The sequence below is a fragment of the Aquarana catesbeiana genome, linkage group LG03 (genome assembly GCF_042186555.1).
Source record: "Aquarana catesbeiana isolate 2022-GZ linkage group LG03, ASM4218655v1, whole genome shotgun sequence".
Taxonomy (NCBI): domain Eukaryota; kingdom Metazoa; phylum Chordata; class Amphibia; order Anura; family Ranidae; genus Aquarana; species Aquarana catesbeiana.
In genome coordinates this window covers 119,562,213-119,582,777 of record NC_133326.1, presented here as the reverse complement: position 1 = coordinate 119,582,777, position 20,565 = coordinate 119,562,213, and the positions used below count along the sequence as shown (strand labels likewise).

The following is a 20,565-nucleotide window of genomic DNA, read 5'->3' as shown; positions in this document are numbered from 1 at the left end:
GCTCGAGCTCTGTCAGATTGGATGGAGAACGTCTGCGAACAGCAATTTTCAAGTCTTGCCACAGATTCTCAAATGGATTTAGGCCTGGACTTTGACTGGGCCATTCTAACACATGAATATATTTTGATCCAAACCATTTCATTGTAGCTCTGGCTGTATGTTTAGGGTTGTTGACCTGCTGGAAGGTGAACCTCCGCCCCAGTCTCAAGTCTTTTGCAGACTCTAACACGTTTTCTTCTAAGATTGTTCTGTATTTGGCTCCATCCATCTTCCCATCAACTCTGACCAGCTTCCCTGTCCCTGCTGTAGGAAAGCATCCCCACAACATGCTGCTGTCACCACCATGTTTCACAATGGGAATGGTGTGTTCAGGGCGATGTGCAGTGTTAGTTTTCTGCCACACATAGCATTTTGCATTTAGATTTTATTTAGGGGTATCAGAGTAAAGAGGGCTGAATACAAATGCATGCCACACTTTTCAGATATTTGTAAAAAAAAAAAAAAATGTGAAAACCATTTATCATTTTTCTTCCATTTCACAATTATGTGCCACTTTGTGTTGGTCTATCACATAAAATCCCAATAAAATAAATTTACGTTTTTGGTTGTAACATGACAAAATGTGGAAAATTTCAAGTGGTATGAATACTTTCAAGGCACTGTGGATACATATTCAATGAAAAATGTTATGCTTTATTAATATTATTACCTTGCACAAAACAAGATACTTGATGATGTATTTATATTTACTTTAACGTTAAATGCTAATTAAAGCTTTTTTCCCCAAGAGGTTATGTAGTCAGGCAATTTTTTCCCCAATGTGTGCATTTACTACTGTAAAAGCAGCCATGCGTAGGCAGGGCCAATAGAGGACTGGACCGCTGCTTTCACAATGAACACAGTTTGGGTACCTAGAGGTCCGAGACTTGCCCTACACAATACTTCAAACATCAGTGCCCATACTCTCTATTGATCAGAAAACAGACCATGAGAAGTTTCTGACTATTGGTCACCCAGACCACTATACTCTGTGTGAAAGCAGTGGTCCAGCTTTCAAATGTGCTGTCTAAGGGGGGCAGAGCTGCTGAAAAATGTTGCCGCTCACTAACCTTGCAGATGCTTTGTGTATAATGCTCTGAGCTTACCAATCACTGGATGTTATAGCTTTCCCCTCCCCTCCAAGTTTTTTTAACCTACATTTTCGCGTGGTAATCAGCCAGTAACATACTGTCAGTCTAAGGGTGGCTGCATTCACTCCTCCACTGTATCTATTGAGGAACAATGTAGCTACCCTTGCACATCAGCATTGTAAATAACTGAAGAGGGTAGTGTCAAATGGACCAGTAGATGTAAATCATGGGTGCTCAACCTGTAGCCCCCCAGCTGTTGCAGAACTACAAATCCAATGAGGCATTGCAAAGCTGAACGTTAGAAGCATGATGCCCAAAGGCAGAGGCCTGATGGGACTTGTAGTTCCACAACAGCTGGAGGGCCACAGGTTGAGCAACCATGATTTAAATGGACTTTACAATTAAAAGCCCAAATCCAGTTAACACTCTATAAGCAAAAACATTTTTTTACCATCTGGAACAAAGGTTTTACATGAATACAAGTTGACCATTTTAAGCACCCATCAGTGGTAAATGGTTTGTCTGATGTTATCATGTCTGCAGCACCATGGCAACTTCAAATCAGAGGTCCAGATGGCAGCCTTCTTGGCTGTAAAGGATATGAGGGTTTAGTTCCACTTTAATGCTAGGGACAGACTAACATATGTTTGGCCATACTGTTACTTTAAGCCAACCCACTATTGAAAATTTTAGCTGCCAGATTTTTTTTTAATAAGAGTTAATATATCTGTGCATATTCCTGAACTGTAAACCAACTAACGTATTTGTTCATATTAAGAAATGTCATAGGAAACTGCATATCCAAAATAATCATTGTGTTGGCTTTACTATGTGTAAATTGGTAGTGCTCCAGAATGTAGAGCGATGACAGCATACAGAATAAATCAGCCTTACAAGGGAATACTTAAAGATCCTGGTATGTGTACACAAGGCTTGTAGCCAGAAGGCTGTGCTTAGCTGATCAGCTTTGGGCACAAGCCTGAGCCTCAGTTCTAACCATGCAAGAAGTGCTGGTGGTTGTCTGGCATACAGTGCTGCAGGATATAAACACAGAACAAGCTGCCAAATCACAGAACAAGCTGCTTAATATTCTGGCCACTTGTTCCTGCAGCGTACTCCAGAGTTCAGCAGTCACCTTTCTGCAGAGCTCAAGATGAGAAGGGAATACAATCTGTTGCATTATAGGGGGGGTTAGGCCCTTAAAACAATTTACACACAGGGAGATTTGCCCTGTAAAATACAAGGCGGCAAATCCAATCGTATTTCTTCATTTGCCTTTTAAAACCATTTCAGCTGCTGCAGATTTCACATGCAAAAGGACAATGAGCTCAGAATCCCACCACTCAAAAACACTGAAAGCAACAATAAGACATATCTTCCAAGAATAGGTTTTAAATGAAATGGTGATAAACCGGTACGGTCCGAAAATGCAGACTAATAGTAAATCAACAGATATGGATTACATTGCCAGAGAAAAGAAAAAAAGATAAAGACAGTCCCCCAAGTGCTGTTATCACTTTCAGAACTCATTGACCTCTAGACTACAGATACACAGAACCACAGCTGACAAGATTTGAAATAATAGCCAAGAAAGACTAGAATTAAAAACGCAACAGAACAAGGCAAGTTAAATGCTGTAAATACTCCTGATTCACAAAAACACGAGACACAGAAAACAGATGTACTGCTACTGGAACGTGGAAAATTTGAGGAGCTGTACTTCAGGCTAAAAGAAAGATGAGGTATATCTAGGATGTAAAGACAATGCACAAAAAAAATAAATTAAAAAAAAAAAAAAAAAATCTACAAAAAGCATACTAAAAGAAGAATGGAACCTACAAAAGACAGATACACAAAAATTGGAGCATGTTTGCCATGGCATCAAGGTTTGACTTCTCCGATTCCTAAAACAAGAAAGTAGTGGTTGAAGGAAGCATCTAGGGCTACGTATGGTGGAAGAACCGAAGGGTCAAAAAAGACGAGACAACAAGATGGTTTATCAAGGATCTCAGGTGGTGGGTTGGTGAGGAAAAACGGGGCACACAGATTTACTAGATCTCATCTAGCTACTAAAAATCCACTACGATACGGGAGAAGGGTGGACTCACTCTGCAAGACGCTTACGGTGGCCTGGGCTCGGATCCAAGTTATGGATGGGTTTTGTCTCAAGTCATTCCGTCGAACGTCGTTGCTTGCCCGGCACTCATAAGTGCCAGAATCTTCCAGTGTCAGACGTGTTATTCTCAGCACACTCACCCCATTTGTGCCATAGGCTGTATTTATAAAGACCCGGCGCTTCCGTGCACCGTCCCATAGCTGTTTGAAAGACTCAACCCGGTTGACTTCAGCATACCACCATTGGATCTCCGGTGTGGGGATCCCCGCCACATCACAGTAAAGTTCAAAGGCATCCCCTGTTAGTTTAGTTTCTGACATAGGCGACTTGACAAACCCAGCTATGGTTATAGAGGGGTTAGCGGAGAGGCAGTGATAGACCAGTGGGAAGAAAAGGACAAGGTGCAGAAAGAAAAAGAAAAGCAAATAAGAATGCAGATAACAGAAAAGATTAAAAAGAAGAGACAATTTTGTCTAAGCTATTTACAATTTTTCAGCACGGATGGTCTACAAAAAAAAAAAGAAAAAAGAAAAAAGGGAAACACTTTCATTGTATCACATTATCCTTCACACCCATCATATTTATATTTACACTCTTAACAAAAACCATGATCTATAAAAACTATATATCTACATTTTCTTACCATTAGAGCAATAGTCAAAGCTTTGGTTTTTTCACATTAAAAAATGGTAATTAACAGGCAAAAATAAAAACTCTTGTAAGGTTACCGTAATTAGTGTACACAAACATGTTCTTTTAGTAGTGCTTTCAAATTAGGCTTTTGTAATAATCATTACCTCGTGATCCTGACATTTACATGCTCCCCCCCCACCACCACCAGCACAAATGTGTTTGAGACTAGGAAGTGTCATTATCCAAAAGTGCTGGTTTCCTCAGGTATTCCCTTTACTGCACATGCACTGGAATTCTCAGATGGAGCTCCAGCAAGTATTTTAATAGTTTTCATTAAAAATAGCCATCATAGTGTTACAAAGCAATATTAAAAAGGTATCCTTTGGGACGTGCTATATAGGTTGACATTCCATTTAAATTCATGACCCATAAAACCAAAAGACAGATACCTCACCCAATTTAGTGAGTGTTTTGCACACTATGCAGCCACTTTCTTGATCGTATGTGAAATGATCACTGTATTGGGTGGAATATCTGTTTATTCTCTGGTTTTAAGGCTCATAGATTTAGGTGTTGATTTAATAGACAACCAGTGTGAGACTTTGCCTATTTCTCTAATGTTAAATGTTGATGGTGCTCTCTGAAGAAAATGGAAGGACTAGCAAATCAGACTTCACACATGATTTGTCCTACAGTCACATTAAAGAAACAAAAACTTACATAGGCAGTAAACCTTCCACACTGAAATTGTGGCATGTCAACTACAACTAAAGTTTATATGGCAACTGTCTAGTCCACTGCAGTCAGGGAATGCTATTTCTAAGTGCTGTTTTTCCTCAACAGACTGTTGGGATAAATTACTAGGTCCTGCATACTGGAAAATTATAATGCAAAGAAAGTTTACTGTGATAAGACACTATGAAAGCACGTATTACCCAACTGTTGGGCACGACACATGAATCTGTCTCATCACTTCAGAAAATCTCAGTATATGGCCATCAAAAAAAACCTGAGGAGAAAAAAAAAAAAATGTCCCTCATCCACTGATTTAGGATTCATCTGTGCAGTAATATGTAGGGATTACACTCTCTGCCCATGAAGTTTCTTCCAATAAAATTCTCCAATGATGGATAGCACTGTTGCTAGCAAAATCTGGAACTACATTACAATCTTAGAAGGGAAAATTCAAGGGCAGCAATGTGTTTTAAAGGGTACAGGCTCTGGTGAGGCAATAATCCAGATCACAGCTTCAGTTTAGTAGTACCCTGACCTGGACTAAGCCTGTAGGATGGGATCTCAAACATTTCAGACTGTTGTGGTTCTACACTAGCTTCAGATTATCAGATAACCATCCCTGGGCCTGCACATGTCAAATCCATATTTAAGTCCTCATTATACACTCATTAAAACATAACTCCACTTTTGTTGAGAAAAAAAAAAAAAAACAATCGCCTCTGGGTGATCTATGTACATTGCAGGGATTCTAACAAACTTTGTTGCAGATTCCTACCTTTTGTTGTGCTGAAGAAATAGCTGTCTGTGTCCATGTGCAAAATAAATCTAATGAGACTGATATTATTATTCTCAAATCAGCTGCTGCAATTGCAGGGTTCTAATGATTTAAGAGGGCAGGGTCTGGATCCCTTTATACGGGATTTCCCTTTGGGAGTATTACATTTTTGTTGCAGGGGATGCCCAAAATCAGACTTCTGGGAAAATCAGTAAGCCAATCACACAAGCCGGGAATTACATTTCTGGGGGGTGTTCTGTACCATCGGTGTACAGAAAACCTTCGGGAAGCCTTGCGTTTTACAGAAAATTACAGAGCTGCAGATTGAAAAAAGGAAAAAGTAATTTTTAAAAACATTCAATTACAATATGGCTTGTGTCGGAATTGTATGAGCTAATTTTTTTATGCAACTTTGTCCCACAAAAGTTGAGTTACCCTGTATTGTTAAGTAAAAAGGCATGGTGTGAGTTGAAAGGTCTGTCATTGTACCACCTGGAAGGTATCCGATCTGATGAAGTGTGTCTATTTTACCCCGAATCCTTAGGCATACAGCCAAAGTAAAAGCAATGAACGCTTTAAGTGGGATGTTTAGTTTGGCATCTGTCAAAAGTGACTATAAAAACAATTTCCGATATCCTTCAAAATGTGATTGCAATGAAAAAGATAATGATTAAATATAGCAACTTAACTTGAACATTTGGTTGTGAAAGGAAAATGTATATTACAATATATATGGACAGAACTTAGGCTGAGAATACTTCTCTGTGCACTCAGATTAATGTCGCATTGGAAACACAAAAAGCCTATTGAGCATTAACAAATGCAGACTATCAGGAATAGAAGTGTATTTGCCATAAGCATGGATAGTCAAATAAGTAACTGTATTAATGTACAATGTCAAAGATGATCATCCTAAAACTAATGTAACATGGGAAGCATCTAATACATACACAATAATAAAATTATGACAAGTAGCATAAATCTAACCTACAGTTATGTATTCTTTTCCTGTATTGAATAGTAACACATCTACAGCAGCCTGTGCTATTTCTCTCTAGCACTGATACCTATACTAAATCCCCCACCAGGACTTCCCATCCCTGGATCCTCCGTCCTGCATTGCAGCATCCTCTGCAGCTGCCTGCTACCACCTTCTGTAGATTAGATGCGCATGCAGGCACAACCCCACTGATGCCTTGATTGCTGAGCTGTAATCTGCTAATGAAGGGCTGGCATAGAAAGAGTGATCATGCACAACACTTATTTAGCAAAGAACAGCCCTGACACACACACACAAACAACAATTATGTTGAAACTGCACAACACAAACATAAGCAAACATTTTACAAAAAGAGTAAAGTGCCAAGTGTAATTTTGAAAAGAAACTGTAAATTAGGTGTGCCACCTCTTATGCTGCCAATAGCAACCCGATATGTTTAACTATGGAAATGCCAGCTAAGCCCCCACTGGCTTTGTAACCTTGTTCCCAGGCTAGAGCATGTAAAAAAAAAACAAAAAAACAAACATAGTAATAGCCAACATTCCAACACACACTACCTGTTTACTTCACATTGCCATGATATTTTTAGAATGTATCTGTGGGCTGCTTAAAAGATTATTAGCTTGTCAAAACCCAATGTTTCCATAGCAACCATCTTAAGTATTGCTCAAGGTGTCCTATTTTTCCATTTTTTTTTTTTATTACTGCAAACCAAAGAATCTTTTTTTTTTCAAAAGGAAAGCAACACTTATGGCTATGGCCTCGTTTGACAGTATTTACAGTTATTTGTACACACAGAAAGACGCTACCTTCCCACATTCTGCCTCATCGGGGAGAAGATGCAGTGTTTTCTCCTGTTACGCCATACTGCAGCGCTTCTATTCAGGCCAACCATTTCCCTAAAGCACTGCTACATGTGCAGTTTGGGGGCCTGAAGAGAAAATCAGTGATTATTCACAGAGGGGGACAGCAGACATCCCTCACAAATGTGCGGGAAAGAATACACTCCATGTGCAGTCAGAACTAAGCCCAAAACCAAAAATGTAAAAATATTGTAGCTTGCTATTTCTTGTAGTGGCTGCATTCGTTTTTATTAAGTAACATCTCCTGTATTAGAGTGCCTATACTCTGGACGAAGGAGCAACAGAGACCTTTCCTGAATGATTTAACTTGACAGATAGTAACCGACCTTTAAAAACGTCCGTTTTGCCAAGTTTGCGTTTAGTTATTTTTTTTCTCCCAAATAGTCAAAAATGTATCTCCATTAAAAACGTCTAAACGAAACGTGGCTGAACGTGCACTTACAAACTGTTACAGGCATTTGCCGTTTCAAATGCCTCTGAATATCCGTCCTGAACGCATTTTTTTTGCAAAAAATGCTTCTGAAATCAACTGCCTAGAAATGACTATGAACGACCCTGTGTACATGTACTGATAAGATAACAGAGAAGAGTTCAGGGGCAGCTGAAAAAAACTGGGCAGTAGGCTGTGATTGCTTGCGGCATCAAAGCTGTCTGCCTACTGTGCATGGATGAGTCGAACTGCCCCTTATGAATGGTCTGGCAGGCTTCTGAGGTATGTGACATGCCACAGAAGGTTGTGGGAGAGGGAGGGGTAGGTGATCCAAGCGGAAGTGGGAGCATAAACCTGTCATAACCAAGTAACCCCTGCCCCCCCCCCTTTAAAAATTAAAGGATATGTCTCAAAGTATTTCCTGGGATGAAACCTTATTTCCTCACACCAAGCAAAATATGGCCAAACAAGCTACAAGTTGTACGGGCTTGGGGGCCCACAACAAAGCGAAGGAAGCATTGATGAGCTGGATAAATGGGGACATGCACGTAGAGGCTGATGTGAATGTACAATATATGTGCAAAGCGCCGCGTAAATTGATGGCGCTTTAAATATACCTAAAATCGGGGCTTTTTTTCTCCGAAAATAGGTGCAGGAACTCAACCACGACCCCCCCAAACCCCCCCCATCCACTTACACCTTGTGCAGAGTTCTGGGGGGTTACACAGAGTGCAGAGTTCAGGGGAGCCCTACACACAAAGTGCAGAGTTCAGTTTTCTTCCACAACTGCTTACCTCTGCATGCTCATCCACATCTTACTTTCACTCCTCTTCAGCTCTGACCTCGGCATGCAATCCCCCCCACTGCCTCCGCCCCATCTTCTCCTCCCTCCTTAAAAGCTCCACCACCTTCCACATGTCTTACTTTTGTTGCTGTATTCAGCTGGGGTGTTGGCATCTGCACTGCACCCCAGGCACCTGCATCTCCCTTGTCCCCATCCTGCACCCAGTGGGAGCCACTCAGGAGATCAGATTTGTGGGAGCCATTGGGAGACAAGCGGTCACTTGTAAACACAGAAGCTGAACTTCTGTGTTTACAATACAAGTGGTGAGCATGGAGCGGAGGGTCTGAGCCAGAGGTGGTGGAACTGAGTACCACCAAGTTCCAGCTGAAAAAAAGCCCTGCCTAAAATACATAAAACAGTCCAAATAAAATACATACTAGATATAGGTATATAGATACACACACACATTATTTATTATTGTATTTCAGGTACTTATATAGCGCCGTCAATTTACGCAGCGCTTTACATATACATTGTACATTCACATCAGCCCCTACCCTCAAGGAGCTTACAATCTAAGGTCCCTAACTCACATTCATACATACTAGGGACAATTTAGACAGGATCCAATTAACCTACCAGCATGTCTTTGGAGTGTGGGAGGAAGCCGGAGTACCCGGAGGAAACCCACGCAGGCACAGGGAGAACATGCAAACTCCAGGCAGGTAGTGCCGTGGTTGGGATTCGAACCAGTGACCCTTCCTACTGCTAGGCGAGAGTGCTACCCACTACACCACTGTGCTGCCCCCACACACACACACACATAATCACAATACACACACACAGATTTTAGTTTTTTCAGGTATTTACCAAAACATATTCAAGCTATAGTTATATAATGGATATGGGCTGAAAGTGCACACGCTCAGGTTGAATTTGAGTGTATGTACATCCAAATCGAAGGAAGGGTTTAGGAATTACAGCTCTTAAGAATAGACACCCCCCTCCCTTTCAAAGGACCAAAAGTAATTGGACAAATGAATCAAAAGCAGTTTCATGGCCAGGTGTGGGCTACTCTGTTATTTCTTAATTAAGCAGGTAAAAGGTCTGGAGTTGATTTTTTTTTTTTGCATTTGGAATCTATTGCTGAGAACCTACATCATGGGTTCAAAGGAGCTGTCCATGCAAGTGAAACAGGCCATTGTAAGGCTTCACAAATTAAACAAATCCATAAGAGAGATAGCAGCAACATTAGGAGTGGCCAAATCAACAGTTTGGTACATTCTGAGGAAAGACGAACGCACTGGTGAGCTCAGCAACATAAAAAAGCCTGGCCGTCCACGGAAGACAACAGTGGTGGATGATCACAGGATCCTCTCTATGGTAAAGAAAAATCCATTCACAACATCCAGACAAGTGAAGGACACGCTCCAGGAGGTGGGCGTATCATTTTCAAAGATTACAATCAAGAGAAGACTTCACAAGAGCAAATACAGAGGGTTCACCACAATGTGCAAACCATTCATAAGCCTGAAGAATAGAAAAGCCAGATTAGACTTTGCCACAAAAAATCCAAAAAAGCCGAAGAGAAGACCGAAGCAGGTGGATGAATTCTGCAGTGTTTAGAGATATACTGTCAGCCCAGATTCAGCCAAATGCAGCAAAGTTGATTGGACAGCGCTTCACAGTACAGATGGACAATGATCCAAAACACACTGCAAAAGCAACCCAGGAGCTTTTGAAGGACAAGAAGTGGAGTATTCTGCAATAGCCGAGTCAATCGCCTAAACGCAATCCAATTGAGCATGCATTTCACTTGCTGAAGACAAAACTAAAAAGGCATAAAGACCCACAAACAACTGAAGACAGCTGCAGTTAGAGCCTGGCAAAGCATCAGAAAGGAGGAAACCCAGTCTTTGGTAATGTCCATGGGTTCTAGACTTCAGGCAGTCATTGCCAGTAAAGGATTCACAAAATATTAAAAATTAACATTTTATTTAGGGTTAAATTTGAGCCCCTGAAACTGTGTATAAAAATGGTTGCCGTTCCTAAAATTTGTACTTGATATGTTCAGCCCCTTGAATTAAAGCTGAAAGTCTGCACTTCAAACTCATTTGGATTGTTTCGTTTTAATTTTAATCTGGTGGCATACAGAGCCAAAAGTATGAAAATTGTGTCTGTGTCCAAATATATATATATGGAACTGTGTATATGTGTATATTTATTTATTATTTTATATTTAGAGATATATATATATATATATATATATATATATATATCACTTTAGTCCACAAAATGTGCGACAGGGACTGAATAATGAGCAGAGTTCTGCCATAACGACTTCAGCCCATAAGAAGGAGTGAAATATATACATACCAAACAGAAGGTATCCAAACAACAAAATTGCTGGATGAATACGAAGGAGGACACTGGCTTAATATAGTGAACGATAGACACTCAATGTGTAAAAGGAGCCTATAGGTGTAGCTTGAATAAACGCAGTTCTCCAACTGATGTGATTTATCAGGTGTATAGCACCTCAATGAGCCAAATGTCCATACAGTAATGGATACATCTCACCCCCTCTAGGATGGGCTTGAGAATCCGGCTATCAGCTCTGTGCTAGAAGTAATACAGCCACTGTGTCAGCTACAGTCTCAACAAGCCGCTTAGGTGGAATGGCTTGGCTGCAACCAGCATAATGTTGAGCTCCTTAGCCTTGCTTCCAATTCCAATACACAAAAACATAGGAACTGGGGTGCAGAAAAATGGCAGCAGGTGCTCTGGACTGATGGGTCAAAAGTTGACATATTTGGCTATAGCAAAAGTCAGTTTTTTTGCGAAGGGCTGGAGGGCGGTACAATAATGAATGTCTGTAGCCAAGTGAAGCATGGTGGAGGTTCCTTGTAGGTTTGGGACTGCATTTCTACATATGGAGTTGGTGATTTGGTCAGGATCAATGGTGTTCTCAATGCTGAGAAATACAGATACTTAACCATCAAGTCAAACCATCAGAGAGGCGTGTGATTGGCCCCAAATTCATCTAGCAGCAGGACAATGACCCCAAACATACAGCCAATGTCATATAGAACTATTTTCAGTGTAAAGGAGTCCTGGAAGTGATGGTTTGGCCCCCACAGAGCCCTGATCAACAGCGAGTCTGTCTGGGATTGCATGAAGAGATAGAAGGATTTGAGGCGGCCTACTTCCACAGAAGATCTATGGTTCGTTCTCCAAGATGTTTGGAAAATCCTACCTGCTGAGTTCTTTCAAAAACGGTGTGCAAGTGTGCCTAGAAGAATTGATGCTGTTTTGAAGGCAAAGGGTGGTCACACCAAATATTGATTTGGATTTCTCTTATATTCATTTACTTTCTATTGTCTTAAATAATAAAAATAAAATATTAACACTTCCATTTCTGAAAGCATTCCTAATATATATTTCACTATTTGTACAGGTGTTCATTCTTATTAAAAATTAAAAAAAAATAGAAAATTACTGCGCTTAAAATAGGTTAAAATAGGCAGACAGCAGCTAGCATATATTGCGGGCAACAATCTACAAGTATATAAAAGAAAAATGCAGGCTATAAACAGAAATAGTCCATCAATCCTGGAAAGCACCAGATAGATAATTGATCCTTGACTTATAGGCGAGTAATAGTCTTCCACCAACACCACAGTATGTCAAGCCTCTTACCCTTAAGAATGGACCGCTAGATTATAGGTGGTCATTAACGGCCAAACACCAATCTGGACGTGTGGCGTCACTGTGCATGTGGACCACGGCCATCTTGCTGGTTTGAAACCACCAGAAGTGTGTTACATGACATGGTCATTTTTATCATCTACTGTGTTAGTATATCTATGTGGTTATAATAAATTGTAAGTGGTTCAAAAAACTACACCATGAAGTAGTATTTGTTCTCATACCTTTTAACATGAGGAGAGATGCCTGGATTCATGCTGGAGCAGTCCATGTTCGCTAAGACTCCGAGGAGATTGGTGTTTGGGCGTTAATGACCACCTATAATCTAGTGGTCCATTCTTAAGGGTAAGAGGCTTAACATACTGTGGTGTTGGTGGAAGACTATTACCTATAAGTCAAGGATCACTCACCTATCGGTTGCTTTCCAGGATTGGACTTTTTTTCCCCTTCCTTTATGGACAATTATGCGCTGCATTTTTCTTTTATATTATTAAATTTACTAGGGGAGTACAGGCTGAGGTCAAATGTGGAAGTGACACTGTCCTCTATGTCTTAGTGAAGACATGTTGAGTTTTTTTTCCAGCAATAATACAATTAGGCCCAATATGAAGCAGGCCTCAGGTACTCAAAAACCAAGGCAGCTGGTATTGTAAAGGGTTTTAGGTGACTGGAGGTGATCAAGTCACTGTAGGCAGGCAGTGGAAATAGACCAGAGACTGGGAGGTCCACATGATGCTTTACGTGCAAGTCTCCACATTGGGTGGTAGAAATTAACACATGCACCTCTTACCCAGCTGGTCAAATCAGAGCTCAGTCTGTCAAGCCTTAACCCTTCCAACCTCCTAGTACACTAGCAAAAAATGGAGGCATGCTGGTTTGAGGGGGTGGCTTACAATTTTTCTGTTCTGAGTCCCCCAAGGGATGAAAAAGAAAATTAAAACTACGCTTAGCTTTAAAGAAAAAGGAAAAACTTTTTTGGTGAGTGCGACTCCACTGGCCTTCTGGCAAGATCATGAGAATGACAGGGATGCAAAATCTTAATTGAATATGCTCCTACTTAGTATCGGAGCTTCCTCTCATGAGAATTCATAACCTCTGATTGTTGCGATTTCCCTTGTGTCCCATGTCCCTCTGACCAAACACAACATCGGACTGTAAGTACAGCGGCTCTGACCCAAGTTTCCAAAACGGATGCTGTGTACTAGGCTTAAGAGCCATCATGGAAAAAAGAAAAAGTATTGGCGATAGCAAGAAGAAAAAGGATTAAGGAAGGGGGCGGGAGGAAAGACAGGAACATGGGTGAGGGGGCGGGGAACGGAATGTCTTGGTTCTACAGATATAAAAGGGGTGGTCTTATTAGTGCAAGGTTAGACTGGATACGTTTATTTGTAAACAATCATAACCTACATTTTTACAGTCTACATAACTCTCAAGAGATTTGTAATAGCAAACATTTTTTTAAACAAATATGTCATACTTGGTTTTACACCGAGCAGCCCGAGCCTACTCTTCTTGGGTCCACCGCTGGTGCTCCAGGCACCATACCTCTGCTGAGTGCCCCCATAAGAAGCCGTCTACTATGCAGGCACTCACATGGGTTCGATCTTTTAAACCGGGGGTCTCCAAACAATGGCCCTCCAGTTCAGAAACTAAAATTCCCATCATGCCTAGTCATGTCTGTGAATGTCAGAGTTTTACACTGTATCATGGGACGTGTAGTTCTGTAACAGCTGGAGGGTTGAAGTTTGGAGATCCCCGCTTTAAACCATGGACACGCAGAGTGGGACTAGGCCCCTCCCCCTGCTCTATGGCTGTTACTGATGGAGCAGCAGCAAATGACTCCCGCTGCTGCCTCCATGTCCAGAGAGGGGAGAGAGCCGTTGCTCTCGGGCACAGTACTGGATCGAGATTGCGCTCAGGTTAAGTATAAAGGTGTGGGGGTGTGGGTCTGCATACAGAAGATTTTTTACCTAAAAGAGAAGTATGGGTTTGGGGGTTACTGCTGTTTTATACTTACCTAGGTGGATGCAGCATCGGTACGATGCTGCATCTGTCCCCCGCCGTCTCTGCACTGAGAACCGAGCCATCGAACATTGCCGATGGCTCAGTTATCTCGGCTCCCCGAGCGGAGAGCTGCTGCCTCTCAATCAGCAGCTCTCCTCCTCCACGCTCACTGGAGCACTGAGCTGTGGAGGGGCAGGGAGCGGCTATCAGTGCAGGCACCTGGCGGATCCAGACTCCCAGAGTCATGATGACGTGGTGCCTGGACTGATATTGGTGACGTCAGCAGAGAGCGGACTTCAGCTTGACCCTTAGGAGAAGCCCAGCCAAAACAAGCTCAGGCTGGACTTCTCCTTTAATGCAAAGAAAGCAATAAGGGGAAAAAAAATACCTTTACAACAACTTTTATGCCATGTACACACGACCGGACTTTGACAGCAAAGGTCCGACGGAACAAATCCGTCGGACAATTCACAATTGTCCAGCAGCACTTTACCGCAGACTTTTTGTCCGGCAGCACTTTACCGCAGAAGCCCCCACGCCTCAGTGTGAAAGTGCCCTTAAGCTGTCAACTGGATTTTTGCACTAGGTTTAGTAATTAGATTTATATGAGCTAAAAAAAAAAAAAAAAAAGGAAAATATATTGTGAGAAATGGGCTTTAAAAAAAATTGTCCCCATAGGCATTTGAAAATATATCACGAGTACATAAAAAATTTCCGTTTTACATCATGTTTGATGCACGTATATGTGTTTATGTATATAGGCGTATAGTTTCCCTTATTTTTTTAAATGGTATTTTGCATACAGAAATAGTGTTTTTATTGTCAAAGAAATGTATATGTACTCATGCAATATATGTTCAAATACCTATGGGAACCACCTTTTAAAAAGCCCATTTCCCACATATTTTTTCTGCTTTTTAACTATACATCGGGCTGGTGCTCCCTATGGTTTGAGCCCTTTAGATCAAGAGGCCTTCACTCTTTATCCTACTTATTTAATTGAGCTACTTTTATTTACAAAATAAACTAAAAAACAATATTCACGTTTTTGCTTTAAACCCAAAACTTGACCATCTGAGATTTGAAACGCTGAGGTTTGGTACGTCTACAGACTGCACTGCTAAATATAAGTTCAGGTCAGATGGCTTAAACGACTTGATTCTCTTACCACGGCTCAGAGTCAAAGCCGTGCTCTTTCTAAGCGCTCAAAAAGTTAATAAAAGATCATGGATTTCTGGCAGCCAGCTGGACGATGGATAATACCCCGTGTGTTTCACTTTCCAACCTCTGAATCCTTGCCAAGTGAACACAAAAGCTGGCACCTTGATTGTCCTTGAGATAAGAGATGGGGGTTGGGGTGCTTTTCTAATATGTGCTTATGAAAATTAATCTGAAAATCCAAGGCAACATTTGTTATATTTTTACCTGCTCTACATAAACAGTGCAGTGAATATTCAAAGCTTGATGCTAATTGCATATGAAATGCAAACTTCTTAAATCTTGTAAAACAGGCTATGTGTGTGCTTGCACAAGGTCACATGCTATAAATATATAGATTGCAAAACAAATGGAAAAAATCCACTCATTTTAAACCGTGTTAAAGGAGACATGCTATTCTTATTCCATTTATATATTCGCGTGAAAGATGAAATTAAACAGTTATCAATATGTGTAATGAATTAAACACTGTAGTTAGGCACTGTATAAAATAATCTATGTATACTGGGCAGCAATTTTGGTCACTTGAATGTTCTGTTTCGTGTAAATACTCTGTAGTAACAATGTAATCTTGGCTGCCTTGAAGGGGAGTAGCAGTTTTTTCACTCCAGGCAAGAAAGAGGTACTTTTATAATATGGCAATGCTTACATGTGTGCTGTTAATTTAAAGTAAAAAAAAAAAAACAAAAAAAAACACTAGGGGCATCAGATCAGTGTGATGTGCCCCTGGTGCTGCTGTCTGTTCGTAGAGTAGACACCACTACTTGAGTGTTCTTCACTTGCTTCTGGTTCCAGCTCCCAGTTGCTGTTCCTGCATTGTAACATAGGTCAGCTGCTCAGCACAAGCGTCATTTAGAGAATGAGTTGTATTTACTGAATGAATGGACAGCATTTTCCGATTGGCACAGGACCCGGAAGCAGAGATCACTGGAGTAGCGGTGTCTACTTCAGCGATTTCCAGCTACCAGGGAGATCGGCCAGACATGGCATATACAAAGTTACATGGCTCCAAGCTGGACTCATGTAATTATGTATAAAATGCCTATGCCTGGAATTATTCTTTAAATGGTGTATTGATAAACAATGACCTTGCTCCTCAGCCTTGATTCCAAACACCTCCTGCGAAGCCATCCTTCAGGGTAATAGATCAGAGAGTTTGCTTCCTCTATTAGGCAAGCATTTTTCCTTGCTTGTCATTTCCTTGGGCTCTGGTCCCCAGTGGAGCCCAATGCCCTGTACACACTATCTGAAAATCGGACAACAGATCGCCCGTTTTTTGCATGCTAGTCGTGTATCGAACCTGAAAAATTTACTAAAATTACGAAAATTCATGTATGACTGAATAAAATATATTATATTAATTATATATAAAAAATCAGTAGCGATGTCATGTGTTGTAGTGTATTTGTATTGTATTTTCGGATGACAACTGTACTGATTAAAATGAAAATCATACGATCTGGTATCGTACGAAAACATTTTTCGTGCATGTCCGATAAAACAACATCGGATGAACTGTCTTGACCGGCTCTCAAAAGCTCTGTACCCATTACGATCCCATTATATTTTTCGTCCGATTTTCAGATCATTTGTACGGGCCATTAGAGAGAACCCAGCCCTTAAGTGTTGCCTCCACCAACTGGAAGTGTACACATTACGCATGGAAACAGAACACGCACAAAAAGAATAAAGTGCAAGTACGGTAAACTACTATGAACTGTATATTTTTTCCTGTAAAGCAAGCCTGTTTTGCCTAGTATGGGAAAAGGTCTACCCGAAGTGGAACTAAAATAAAAACTAAAGTGATTGTCTTTTTTTTTTTTAACAAACATGTTATACTTCCTATGGGGGCACTGCAGCCAAGTCACAGCTCCATGTGTCCATTCAGACACAGGGCCCCGCCCCCTCTCTCCCCCCAATTGGATGACTGACTGATTGACAGCCACGGGAGCCAATGGCGCCACTGCTGTCTCAGCCAATCAGGAGTAATGTCCCAGATGGCTTAGACATTCGTGGAAATTGCTGGAAAGAGAGGGGCTTAGGTAATTAGGGGGGTGCTGGGGAGGCCACTGGTCCTGCCTGGTTCTGCCCTCCTCCCTGTTAACTGACTATGGTTTAATCATGGCTGCTGAGCCCTGACACCGTGGTCAGTTTACGTGCTTTCATCACCTGCAGCGCTCCTCTGTCCTCCTCTATACCTTACTCCCTGTCAGTTCGTGACAGTGCCCAACCCTTTTCTGCTCCAGAAATTACTTTTACATTTTCATACAATTCCCAGTGTTTGCGCGCCCCTTGTAAATAAAATGCCATTCTATACCTTATTTCAGATCGCCACTCGGTGCTCACGTGACCAGCCGCCTTTCTCCTCCTACCCTCCCGACTGACGTCAGCAGGGGATTTTCTGCCCCTCCCGCTGTAGCTGTCAGATTGAAGGAGGAGAGGTGCGGCAGTCACGTGAGCACCAAGCAGCGCTGTGAAATAAGGTATAAAGCACGCACTGCGAACGCTGTGCGATTCCTTTTGCGTGCGATTCTTGGCAGTGCGATTTGAGCCTATTCGTTTTGTATGGGCTCAAATCGCACCTCAAAGATATTGGTACTCTGTATTGGTGAGTATTTGTGTACAAGTATGGGTACTCATTGGTAAAAACAGTATCAGTGCAACCCCACAGCAAACCCAAGTTCAGCAGTTAATGCTAAATTTAGATGAAAGCATTTATGAAAACTCCAACCTCTTAACTAAGATGAATCTGAAGTTTAAAATAAAATTAAAGTCACTAAAAAGTATGTAAATTTTCTCTTCAAAATAAGCCCTTCATGATGCAACACAGCCAGCTTCTATTGCCTTCACTTCTTCTCTGGGGGTGAATACTGCCAAGTAATAAGCAAAGTGCAGCCTGTGATACATTAGCAATCGTGTCACTTGCAACAGGATCACGAAAACCGTTCACCTCATATACTTCTATGTTTTTCCTTCTAAAACGTTGCAGATTCTCACTAGTTGGCAAGGAGCAGCGTTGGAGTAAAGCTTTGCAGGTCCAGCAAGTGAGGAGCAACAGACAGTATAGAATCAGGCAAGTCGTTCCTTTACTCTCCTAGTGATTCTGTTGCAGCAATTGACATCATCACTACTGTTACATGGGCCCAAGGGTCTGTACATAACAGTGCCAGACTTAGAGACCAACATACGTTGGCATGAGGGAGATCTAAAGAGAAGAAATGTAGCTGGTAAAATAGCTAGTTTACATTACCTTACATTTACCCTTAAAAAAAAAAAAAAAAAAAAAAAAAAGCTTTCAGCTAGGATCGCAGATTGTGAAGGCATCTGCTCATAGTTATACCTGTACTTGGCAAGCTTACAATACATGTGAACACCATTCTCCTACAGTTACAGTTTAAAAAACAAAGCAGTTTTTGCACACGTTTAAACAACCATTTTAGCCCTGAAGATTGCATGAAAATGCCAAAATAGTATTTTCTAAAAGCAGACACCCTAGACCAGGGGTCCTCAAACTACGGCCCACGGGCCACATGTGGCCTGCCGAGGACATTTATCCGGCCCACCCGACCCAGGGCTGGATTCCTGACAGGCCAGGCCTCAGGGCGGGCCGGTTCTAACACAGCGGGAGACTGCTGTGTCACGGAGCTCACTGTGAAAAGTTTGGGCGTGCTGTGATAAAAGTCCCGCCCTCCTCCTAGACCAGCTCGTGTGATAGAGGCAGTGTTCTGTCTATCACACAAGCTGGTCTAGGTAGGAGTAGGGCGGGACTTTTATCACAGCGCGCCCAAACTTTTCACAGTGAGCCGTGACACAGCAGGAGATGCCCGATGTGCACACACACTGACTGGTGAAACATTGTTTGACACAGTAAGGCTGTGAGGGGGGCTTGCACTGATGGTGAGGGGTGGGGGCTTGCACTGATGGTGCTGCGTTGGCGAGCATTGATGGGCACTGATCAGACTGCATTGATGGGCAGTGCAGCATGTATGTCTCTGTGTGGGCAGTTATTGCTGGTATATTGTTTTTGTAGCGCTATATGTGTGTGTATATATAATTATATTTATTAGCAATTTGGAATCCTTAGGAAACAATGATGTCAAGAAAAAGAAAAATTGACTCGGAGTGTAGGATATTCGAAGAACTGTGGACTTGTGATTACTTTTTCATGCAGTACAAGGAAAGAGCTGTGTGTCTCATATGCCAGAATATAGTGTCTGTGTTCAAAGACTACAATTGGCATCGACACTATCAAACTCAACATAAAGATAAATATGATTGGTCGGAGAAGTGAGAAAAGAAAATATTAAAACTGAAAAATAGATTGACAACTCAGCAAAATACTTTTGTGAAGCAGCGAACAAGTTTTCAAGTTGCCAAGCTAATAGCGTGCACTGGCAGACCATTCGTGGAGGGAGAATTTGTTAAAGAATGCCTTCTTTCTGTTGCCAAAGAGATGTGTGCAGAGAAGGCCGATCTATTTAGTATAGTGAGTCTTTCAGGACCTACAATTGCATGAAGGATTGAAGAAATGGGAGACAATTTGCATCAGCATTTGCAAAACTCCGCAAAAAAAAAAAAACTTTCCTATTTTTCCTTGGCACTCGACGAAAGCAATGATGTTCGTGATTCTGCACAACTTCTAATTTTTATTCGTGGAACGAATGACTATTTCGAAGTCATAGAAGAGCTTGCTGCACTGCAAAGCATCAAAGGAACAACTACAGGAGAGGATATCTATGAAAAGGTTTGCCAAACTGTGAATGGTTTGGAGCTGGACTGGGCCAAACTAGCCAGTGTGACAACTGATGGTGCTCCTAGCATGGTGGGGTCTAAGAAAGGAGTAATTGCTCGCATTAACCAAGAGATGGACAAACATAACCATTCTCATCCAATAGCCATACACTGCCTCATCCATCAAGCGCTGTGTAGTAAATCACTGAAGTGGGACTCTTATGAAAATTGTGGTATCTTGTGTTAACTTCATTAGAGCTCATGCACTAAACCACAGACAATTTCAGGAATTTCTGTCTGAGCTAAATGTTACCTATGAAGATGTTCTGTACCACACAGAAGTCCGTTGGCTGAGTCGAGGGAGAGTTTTGAAACGTTTCTATGATTTACTTCCAGATTACAGCTTTTCTGCTTTCAAAAAACAAAGAAGTACCACAG

The 20,565-nt window shown here is 41.5% G+C and overlaps 1 protein-coding gene across 2 annotated transcripts in view; it reads right to left on the bottom strand.

The window, feature by feature from the left end:
• NPTN (neuroplastin) overlaps positions 1 to 20,565 on the bottom strand; it is a 110,954-nt gene that overhangs the window by 59,322 nt on the left and 31,067 nt on the right. The window contains exon 2 of one of the 2 annotated variants that reach the window (XM_073619081.1): positions 3,239 to 3,586. The exons of the other annotated variant lie outside the window; for it this stretch is intronic. Coding sequence (XP_073475182.1) covers positions 3,239 to 3,586 — 348 coding nt within the window. The remainder of the gene's footprint in view (positions 1 to 3,238; positions 3,587 to 20,565) is intronic. 2 annotated transcript variants of the gene reach the window in all.